Raw genomic sequence first — 11,107 nt, 5'->3', positions numbered from 1 at the left:
ACATAGGATAAATAAATAAGGACTTAAGGGGCAGCCTTGCTTAAGTCTTCGTGAGGAAGAAAAGTGTTGGTTTGAAGCAGCATTAACAATTATAGCCATTACATAGGTAGAGATGCAACTACATACTAAATCTACAAATTTAGTGGAGAAACCCAATTCAAGCATTACTTGCCTCAAGAAGGACCATTCAAGTCAATCATAAGCCTTGGAGAGACCAAGCTTCAAGATAAAGTTGCCACATCTACCGGAGAAATCAACTTTGGGAGGACATTCTTCAATCTACTTACAATGATCTTAACAGTTATTTTGTAATTGATGTTGTTATGACCATTTGGTTGAAAGTCACTTCTTCTTGGGAATGAGGCAAATGTGAGGGTTCATTTGGTTTGTAGTTAGAATTAAAATTAAAATTGGAATTTGAATCCTTTGGAACCGGAATCATAATGGTCTATTCCCATAACTTGTTTGGTTTAAACAGGAATTAGAATTGGAATTCGAATAAGTTGGAATGGAATCTCATTCCCAAGGAAGGGGGGGGGGGAATGGCATTCCATCAGGAATGGAAATGATATTCCAATTTTACCCAACCAAATAGTTGGACTCAGAATGGCCTCAAATTGGGTTCCTGAAGGAATGAGAATGAGATTCCAATTCTACCCAACCAAATAATTGGAATCAGAATGGTCTCAAATTGGATTCCTGAACTATTCCCATGAACCAAATAGGTCCTAAGTTCAATTGACCTATCTGATGGATGCTAGATTATTAGAGGCGAGTATAGAACAAAGAGAAACATTATTAATAGGAGATAGTAGATAGCCGCTACAATGAACAAAAAGACAAAGATTTTGATAGAAGCTAGACATAGTTGTTTTAGGGGGTGTTATATAGCATAGATGAGAAATTGGGTGGTGCATTTTCGATGCAAATACACCACACCGCAATAGGATAGTTGTTTTGCACCGTTGAAAAAAATGTGTGGAATAATCCACACCACACCTGAATAGGCGTTCTACAAGGTATTGCATATTTCAGCAGCGACAGATGAAGCAAGAAGCAATGGTCAGAGTTGAGTGGTAAATAGAGTAGTGGTAGGGGTGGTGCTTTGTGAGAGGTTGAAACGGTAAAAAAAAGTGGATTTATACCAGGGTAAACATTATATGTGAAGCATGGGATCAACTCCTCATCCTATACAATGGAGTGGTGTGGTTTAATCCACAAGATAAACCTGTGGTTTGGACCGATCCACGAGATAGAATAGATCGGTCCACACCACGAGCCAATCGAACATCCTAAGCAGCCATTGTGTAGACCAAAACACAAAATCTCATGGTCATTCCATGAAACCGAACACTACCTTAATCTCATAGGAACCATAAGTCCAAAACACAATGAGAGTTTTTAAACCAAAGGATACTCTTCTTTTTTGCGACACCTATTAGAGGCAAACATTAGAAAAAAATGTGTTGTGATCAATATGAGAGATCCATGAAACTCTTTGAAAAAAAATTGTTGGTGCTTGTATATTTGTTCTTTGTGTAATAGGTGTTCCATTTCGGCTTTGATCATCTTTTCTTTTCCTATATGATTCCTGTTTCACCATTCTCTTCTTGTTTAACTTTGTATCATTATTAAATTATTGGCACTTAAATATTTTTTTTACCATTTCTACCTTTATCCATTTTGATACACTCAATATCCTTCCCACATTAGAACAATTTAGAACAAAAAAAAAAAAGAAATGATATAATTTCCTTCTATTTTCACCACTTTTGTAGGGTTTAAGAGTCATAAGTCATAATAAGAAATAAATTAAAGTTCTTTTCTTAAAAAATTAATTTAACCATACGTATCTATATATATATATATATATATTTATTTATATTTAAAATTTTCTATTTAAAAATGAAATGCAATGACCAATTTTCTTATAGAGAAAATTCTGCCCTTCTTTCTTTGGCATTGTTTCCACAGATAAGGGTGTTTGTGGAACAGTTTTGGACTAGACCCCATCTTGTCTAAAATCAATTTGGACAGATTGAACGAACCAACCCGACATATTGGATTGGACCAATCCAACCTAAATTATTTATTAGATTGGATTGGACCTAGTCCATCCATAATAAATTTATATTGGATTGGGTTGGATTAAGTCAATATCTGGTCCATTGATATAAGATAAGAATATAGGTGTCAATGGACTAGATTTGGATTGAAACCAATCTAAATTAAAATGAATTTGAATAGATTGAATAGTTCAGAAATTAAATTGGACCAATCCAAAATGGTCCAAAATATTCATTGGATTGGATTGGACCTGGTCCATTTGTAATGGACTCACATTGGATTGGATTGGATTGGACCAAATCCAGTCCAATTGACACCCCTATCCATAGGGGTGGTAGTGGATAGGAGCCACTCATGGCTCTCCATACTATCACAATTGACCACTTTGTCGTGCCATCAAGTGCCATTATCACGCCCACATCGTGCTATCTGAGTGTCTAAGTGTTTCTTGGGTGGGGTATTGCATGTATTTTGTATGGGGGGAATGACAATGGCAATATTGTAATTTTATAGTGTGAATTTTCACCATTTTGATGTTTCTTTACGTCACTCCCCCAAAAGCTTAACATACTATTTGAGGGGAGGTAGGTAGTTGAGTGAATTAGTAGCATGTAAAGGTTAAGCACGGGATCCCCTCGACACTAAACTATGTGCTTGTGCTTGCTACCAATTTATGCAATATAAAGTGCCTTTTGATTAATTCGTGTGCCTTCTTATTGCCCTTTGTGTGTTATTGCTTGCATTTGTAGGCTTACTCGACCCCATCGAGTGTCGTACGGGCCTTGTTGAATATCCCCCGTGATAGTTGGTATCAGAGCAGGAGCTCATTCCTAGCCATTCGACACATGACAGAAACTACACCTTGAAGCACAACAGGGACATCATGGAGGAGATCGAGCATAGACTCTCCGCATCCCATAAGCCCGACGACACACCCACCGATGACATTATCAAGGACAAAGCACCAAAGGCTTGAGCACTAAAGCCTATAAAATGCGAGAAATCTACTGACAAACATGTTGTCGTTGACTTGCGCATGCTACATTGCAAAGCCACTGTAGGTGAGATGCAAGATCAGGTAAACAAACTTCACCAAAATATGGAAGCCATGGAGAGTACATTGGTGGAAGTGGAAGGCCTCTTGAGCAGGGTTATGGATGAGGTCCACGACATACTCAATGGCACGCTCAAGGAAATTTGCAGCACTGCGCACCAACAAGAAGGAAGCTCATCCAACTCGCACATCCAAGACAAGCTTGACAGTTTTCAAGCCCAGCTCGACAAGATGAAGAGGGAATGGGCAACATGGAGAAGAACCATCTCCACATTAATGGTCGTCCAAGCTTGAATTGAATGAGATGAAGATTGAGTGGGCAACTATGAAGTCTGTCCTAAACACCTCTGCCCATGTCCAAGCTCAACTTGATGAAATCAAGGGGGAGTGCGCCATAATGAAAAGAGTGATGGCCAACCTGACTAGCACCTCAACTCCGCTCGCTCCTTCCTACATCAAGATTCAGGAGCCAGATCCCTATTCGGGCACTCGCGATGCAAGAGAGCTCGATAATCTTTTATGCCAAATGGAACAATACCTGGTTGTAGCTAATGTGGATGATGAAATGATTCAAGTACGTACAACCACTATGTATTTGACTGATATAGCTATGTTGTGGTGGTGCAGAAAATGTGTTGACATGGAACGCGATACGTGTGCCATACATACAAGGGCTGAATTTAAGCGAGAGTTGAAAAGATAGTTTTATCCAAAGAACGTGGAGCTCCATGCCCATTGAAGGATGAAGACCCTCAAGCATGGCGACTCACTCCACGAGTATGTGTAGGAATTCTCAGCTCTCACATAAGAGATCACTGACATGTCAGACAAGGACCTACTATTCAACTTTATGGATGGATTGACCATCTAGCCTACGTGCTCCAAATTTGAGTGGGGGAGATAGACTTCCAAGTCCATCGAAAGAGAAGCAGCCCTACCACAACCAACTAGCACAATACCAGAAGGGAAAACAACCACATGGAAGTTGCAGCTCTTACAACAACAAGTACCAAGGGAGACCAACTCGTCCACCCACATGCTACATTTGTGGGGAGGAACACCTGGCAATACATTGCACAAAGCGGGAGAAGCTAAATGCCCTCATTTCCAAGTTGAGTGATGACGAGCAAAGCGATGGGGAATAGAGTACATAGGCGCCAAGAGTGGGCGCTCTACAACTTGTCAATGCCATGATGAAGAAAGGGGCTACCTCCAAACACCCAGCCTCTGTTATGAGAGGATTGAGGTATGTTGGTATATGCCTTGGCGGGAGGCCAACTAGGGCCCTAGTTGACACAGGAGCCACTCACAATTTCATATCCATTGTAGAGGCCAAAAGACTTAATTTGGTCATCTCCAAAGAGCCAGGCTAGCTCAAAGCAGTTAACACATGTGCCAAACCCACTAAAGGCATGGCTCGCCAAGTGAAACTACAACTCGACACCTGGGATAGGGAGATTGACCTCTCCGTTGTTCACATGGATGACTTTGATGTTGTCCTCATAATGGACTTCATGATACAGGCAAAAGCGGCACCAACACCACATTTACACCCTGATGATCATGGATGAGCAGTCACCTTGCATGGTCAATATGATCGCCACAGCCAATACAAAGAAGCAAGTTTTAGCCTTGTAACTCCAACACCCACCTCAACCTTAAGGGATGACAAAGAGTTCTGCAACAACAACCACCATTATTGCAACCGGGATTGGTTGTAGAGACTCCAAGAAGAAGTTAGTGCTAGTGCCACCACAGCACTAGCAACAACAGTAGAAGCCGTTTGTGCCCGCTTTTCCTGGGCACAAGAGAAGACCCAAGGCCTACTCCAACACCAACTTTACCTACCACAATGGGAAGAGAGTGCCACCCACAGCCAATAGGGTCCACTCCAACACTCGGCCTTCATCCAATCCATATAGTAGCCCTGTGAGGAGAGAACCTTGGGAAACATCTCTCTACATCCAATACCCTCTTAATTCAAATTCAACTTTTGCACCAACCTTTCCCTTAGCTAGTACCGCAACCTAACATAAGCCACACCTTACTTACTTACAAGCCGCTAGCTAGGGACTTCATATAAAACCCAACCATGGGTCTTCCCACCATAACCCACACCATCTAGCCTATCACCCGATCGTGTACCTAGGCCTTGGAAGAGATGGTGCAGTTGAAGAACCCTCCTTCACCAATAAGAAGTTCAAGCAACAAGCCGAAGCTGGTCTTCGAAGACGAAGACAGAATTGAGTGGGGGAAAATGTCACAAGTGACCACTTTGCCACACCATCAAGTGCCATTATCACGCCCACATCGTGCTATCTGAGTGTTTAAGTGTGTCTTGGGTGGGGTATTGCATGTATTTTGTATTGGGAGAATGCCAAAGATAATATTGTAATTCTATAGTATGATTTTTCACCATTTCGATGTTTCTTTATGTCACTCTCCCAAAATCTTAACATACTCTTTGGGGGGAGGTAAGTAGTTGAATGAATCAGAAGTGTGTAAATGTTAAACATGAGATCCCCCAACACTAAAATGTATGATTATGCTTGTGCTTATTATCAATTTATGCAATATAAAGTATTTTTTGACTAATTTATGTACCTTCTTATTGCTTTTGTATGTTATTTTTTACATTCCTAGTATACTCGACCCCATCGAATGCCGGACGGGGCCTCGTTGAATAGCCCCGTGACAATACGGTTTACATGAAGCCAGGATTTTATTTGTCGTTTTGATCAAGTGAAACTCGTCCGGGTAACGATTCACCTCGCTGAGTTAAGTGCGAACCGCCCAGTAAGGTCGGTTTGTCCTAACGTGGCGAAAATTACAACGAGATAAATGATAATTTCGAATTCGGATCAGTTCCAACAAAACACATCCCAACTCTTTACCAATATGATCTCAAACCATACATCTCATACATCCGGGTCCCAGTTTAATGGTCGGATGTGCGGTGTTCGATCAAATTAGTAGAGGTTTGCAACGTGTAACTCGATAATTTCCCGGTTAACGTACGAATCAAAGACAACGGTCCTCGCACGTGCCCCACCCCGACCACAGTTTTTGCAGGGGCGTCTCGGGTAATCCCACTTCCGCATTTCCCACTTGGCCACTTCCCTGTACAAAACAAAAAACAAAAAAAAAAAAAAGAAGAAAAAAGAAAAAGAGGCAAAAGAAAAAGAGTAAAGGTGAGGAGAGTAGGTTCTTGGGTATTCCTTTGGATTCATCAGATCTCTTTATTGTTCTCTCTCTCCCCCCCTCCCTCCCCCCCTTTCTCTCTGGCTTTCTATGTTCGAATTTGTTTTCTATTCAGATTTTAAGAAAAGCGGTTTTCCATTGCTGCAACTTCAAGAACCTTCTTGATCGTAACGATCTAGGGTTTCTAAAGTGAACTCTCTCCTCTTCAACAGTCTCTGAGGTACCACTTTCTGCAACCTCATCTAATCCTCTCTCTCTCTCTCTCTGTTCAGGACTTCAATTCGAAAATGTTTGCATTGTTCATTGTAATATCTTCTGCAAGTTTGCTATATGATTAAATGCATGTTGGAGCAATAAATTGAAAATCCGTGTCTTCTTACCATTCCATACATAGGACAAGAATGTGATGAGGTTTTCGTACTCTGGTTGAAGTTAGAAGCTTACTGGTCTTGTTTCGATTTCAGAAGCTTCTTTGCGTTCAGATCTGCAAGCTTTTGGTATCTTTTTCCTCAGTGTTGCAGATAAATAAGAGAAGCGTATGTGATTTGATGGATTTATTCGCTTATTCTAGAGTTGCAGTAGATTCTGCATTGAGGATCTTCTGGTTCCTGTTTAAAACTTACGCTTTTCGTTTCGGCTTCTCAGGTTGTCGCTCTGGCGTTTCAAAGGAGGCGCTTAGCTTGGTGGTTCTTACATAGTTACATTCTCTTTCCCAGTTTTCCGAGTCTTCCAGCATTCGGAGACCTAGGGTTTCAAGAAAAGTTGGTGCCTCATCTTCCTCAAGTTTGATTGATTTTTAAAGTCATTGAGCATTTACTAATCCTTGTCATGAGCAACGTTCGAAAGTTCGTGGGTTCTGATAACGTTTTGTATTTGGAAATATTTGATTTTTCAGTTACCGTCTAGTCACCAAGCCAGAGGAGACAGACCGTTCTGTTTTTCGGTTTTTCCTTTTCCGAACCTTTGGGATATCTGGAGGTTTCTACCGGCATTTGGAGTTAACACGGCTTTCTAACTCTGAATCCCGAACTCTAGGGTTTCACGATTTTTGAATTTAAATCCCCATTATTTGCTGCACGTTCTATCGTTTCCGCAACTCCTCTTGTATCTTTCACACCATCATTCATCCAGAAAATGCAGCGACCCCTACCGCCTGAAGAATACTCCCTGAAGGAGACCTCGCCGCACCTCGGCGGGGGAGGGGTAACTGGCGACAAACTCACCAGCACCTATGACCTGGTTGAGCAGATGCAGTACCTGTACGTGCGGGTTGTCAAGGCCAAGGACTTACCTGGAAAGGATGTTACTGGAACTTGTGATCCCTATGTTGAGGTGAAACTCGGAAACTACAAGGGAACAACTCGGCATTTCGAGAAGAAGTCAAATCCTGAGTGGAATCAGGTCTTTGCTTTTTCCAAAGATCGAATCCAGGCTTCTGCACTTGAGGTTGTGGTGAAAGACAAGGATTTTGTGAAGGATGATTTCATGGGCCGAGTTATATTCGACCTCAATGAAGTTCCCAAACGTGTTCCGCCAGATAGCCCATTGGCGCCGCAGTGGTATAGACTGGAAGATCGGAAGGGGGAGAAGGTCAAGGGAGAGGTCATGTTGGCTGTGTGGATGGGTACTCAGGCCGATGAAGCATTTCCTGAGGCATGGCATTCGGATGCTGCCACTGTTAGTAGCGACGGTCTTGCAACTATTCGGTCAAAGGTATATCTCTCTCCGAAGCTTTGGTATCTTAGGGTCAATGTGATTGAAGCTCAGGATTTGCAACCTAGCGACAAAGCCAGGTATCCAGAAGTTTATGTTAAAGCTATTCTCGGTAATCAGGCTTTGAGAACTAGAGTTTCTCAGAGCAAGAGCATTAATCCATTGTGGAACGAAGATTTGATGTTTGTGGCGGCAGAACCATTTGAAGAGCACTTAGTCTTGAGTGTGGAAGATAGAGTGGCACCTAACAAGGATGAAATTTTGGGGAAGTGTGTTATTCCTTTACAGTATGTAGATAGAAGATTGGACTATAAGCCTGTCAACACTAGGTGGTTTAACCTTGAGAAGCATGTGGTAGTTGCAGAGGGAGAGCAGAAAAAGAAGGATACCAAGTTTTCTAGTAGGATTCATCTAAGGATCTGTTTGGAAGGTGGTTATCATGTTCTCGATGAATCAACACACTACAGTAGTGATCTCAGGCCAACAGGAAAGCAGTTGTGGAAGCCCAGCATTGGGGTTTTGGAATTGGGAATTTTGAGTGCACAGGGGTTGATGCCAATGAAAACCAAGGATGGACGGGGGACTACTGATGCCTATTGTGTGGCGAAATATGGTCAGAAATGGGTCCGGACAAGGACAATTATAGATAGCTTTACTCCAAGGTGGAATGAACAATACACATGGGAGGTTTTTGATCCCTGCACTGTCATTACGATTGGTGTATTTGATAATTGTCACTTGCAGGGTGGAGATAAAGCTGGAGGGGCGAAGGATTCAAGAATTGGAAAGGTGAGGATTCGACTCTCCACGCTTGAAACTGATCGAGTATACACCCACTCATATCCCCTCCTGGTTCTACATTCGTCTGGGGTGAAGAAGATGGGTGAAGTTCAATTGGCTGTGCGGTTTACATGCTCGTCTTTGCTTAATATGATGCATATTTACTCACAACCACTGTTACCAAAAATGCATTATCTTCATCCTCTATCTGTTATGCAACTTGATAGCTTGAGGCACCAGGCCACTCAAATAGTTTCTATGAGGTTGAGCCGTGCAGAACCACCACTGCGGAAGGAGGTTGTGGAGTATATGCTGGATGTGGATTCACACATGTGGAGTATGAGGAGAAGCAAAGCTAATTTTTTCCGGATTATGGGAGTCCTGAGTGGGCTGATTGCAGTTGGGAGATGGTTTGATCAGATATGCAATTGGAAAAATCCTCTTACAACAATTCTGATCCACATTCTCTTCTTAATACTGGTCCTCTATCCAGAGCTGATACTGCCTACCATTTTTCTCTACCTCTTCTTGATTGGGGTTTGGTACTTCCGATGGAGGCCAAGAAACCCACCTCATATGGATACTCGTCTCTCTCATGCTGAGAATGCACATCCTGATGAATTGGATGAAGAGTTTGATACATTTCCAACTTCCAGGCCGGCTGATATTGTGAGGATGAGGTATGATCGTTTGAGAAGTGTGGCAGGGAGGATACAAACGGTGGTTGGTGACTTGGCAACACAGGGGGAGAGGTTGCAGTCTCTTCTGAGCTGGAGGGATCCTAGAGCCACAGCACTTTTTGTGACCTTCTGTTTGATTGCTGCAATAGTGCTTTATGTGACACCATTCCGTGTCGTGGCCCTTCTCACAGGCATTTATGTGTTGAGGCATCCGAGGTTCAGGCACAGGCTTCCTTCGGTGCCACTCAACTTCTTCAGGAGGTTGCCGGCAAGAACTGACAGCATGCTATGAAAAAACAACTTGTTGAGCTGTTATTTGCCTCAGTCTCAAACGGGCTCCCAGCTAGTCTCTCACCTCATACTACAGGTGCATGTGGTAATGGATGGGGCTTGTCTTATTTTTATTTTTAATTCATGGTGGGTGTTGGGTTATTTGGTATCATGTGTAATTTTTCCTCCTATGTATTGGTTTGGTAGTTGTCATGAATCTGCACTTTTAATTATGTTGTTTCTGTTTTAAACTGTCCTTTCCATTGGAAATCAATGCATGTTGATCCGTAGGTTTTGATCCAAATTCAGTCCATTGCCACCAACTTTCTAGATATGGCAATACCCCAATACTGTTATTGCCTGTAGCTTGTAAACAGTATGCTTCAACATTTGTCTATTTCTTCTGAATGGGTAGGTTGGCTATGGGTTTCGATCCTGGTATCTCAACGTGCCCCCTCTTCCCTCTTCCCTCTCAATCTATTGTGAATTTTAATTTTGAATTGAATTCCATCCATTTACTGAACAAATCTTTTTTTTTTTTTGGAACAAATCGTTATGGAGAAGTGTGTCTTTACAGATCAAAACCCATAATGGGCAGATCAAACCGACCATCTTTTGTATTTTGTACATATACTATTCAGTGGTTCTAGTGGGAATACTAATTTATCTATTTAATTCTTAAATGTATTGAACAGTTAAACCAGTGCATGTGTGGCAATTATTTGTTAAATCATAATACGACACACGTTTGTTCAAAAAGAAAAGAAAAAAAATACGACACAGATGCTGGCGCAACGGAGCAGACGTTGGTGTGTATATTCCATGATGTAAACATTGTCTTCTATATATTGATAAAGACAAGCCTTTTGTTTTCTTGTCCAGCTTTTCTGTATTGTTTAATGCTTTGCTTAGGAGTTTGATCTTTATCTTTTTAATTAACAATAGATTAAGTGATGGAGATAGACAGGTCCGGGCCCGCGTTTCGGGCTAAGCTGGTTTTAAAAATAATACAAGGTTAGCGTTTCCCTGTTCTGTGTTTTGTTGTCTAATGGCGTCTATATATATATATATATTTTGTGTATGAATATAAAATATAAATTAAGAGCAGAGAGAGGGGGGAGGTGGCTGGCTGCTTTGCCTTTTTTGTTTTTAAAATTATTATATTCTCAGCCTCTCAGGGTTTTTATACGGCTTCCCCATGGATTAGGGGAAAAAATTACCTGTGATGCCACTTTGAAAGCTCTGCCATTGCCACGTGACTTGTTGGAACTTTGGAAGTACACTTGGAAATCACATAATCGCCCTCGCTTAGACCAGAACTACTAGTGCCATCATCTATTTC

General features: G+C 41.7%; 1 protein-coding gene across 5 annotated transcripts; it reads left to right on the top strand.

Moving 5' to 3' along the window:
* Positions 1–6,176: 6,176 nt before the first annotated feature.
* LOC148872646 (FT-interacting protein 3) lies at positions 6,177–10,069 on the top strand. Of its 5 annotated transcripts, none has more exons than XM_088969240.1 (4): positions 6,177–6,542; positions 6,717–6,858; positions 6,968–7,083; positions 7,218–10,069. In XM_088969240.1, the coding sequence occupies exon 4, from the start codon at positions 7,457–7,459 to the stop codon at positions 9,785–9,787; it is 2,331 nt and encodes a 776-aa protein (XP_088825366.1). In that variant the 5' UTR covers positions 6,177–6,542; positions 6,717–6,858; positions 6,968–7,083; positions 7,218–7,456; the 3' UTR covers positions 9,788–10,069. The 5 variants fall into 5 exon arrangements, with proteins under 5 accessions (XP_088825366.1, XP_088825365.1, XP_088825367.1 ...); XM_088969239.1 differs by having other exon boundaries at positions 6,274–6,542; positions 6,787–6,858; XM_088969241.1 differs by having other exon boundaries at positions 6,274–6,542; positions 6,787–6,858; positions 6,968–10,069.
* The last annotated feature ends 1,038 nt before the right edge of the window (positions 10,070–11,107 follow it).

The sequence above is a fragment of the Nelumbo lutea genome, chromosome 2, assembly GCF_056320005.1.
Source record: "Nelumbo lutea isolate HS-2025 chromosome 2, American lotus-T2T, whole genome shotgun sequence".
NCBI classification, from domain to species: Eukaryota; Viridiplantae; Streptophyta; class Magnoliopsida; order Proteales; family Nelumbonaceae; genus Nelumbo; species Nelumbo lutea.
Note: the sequence above shows the minus strand (reverse complement) of the source record. Positions and strands in the feature narration are given on the sequence as shown.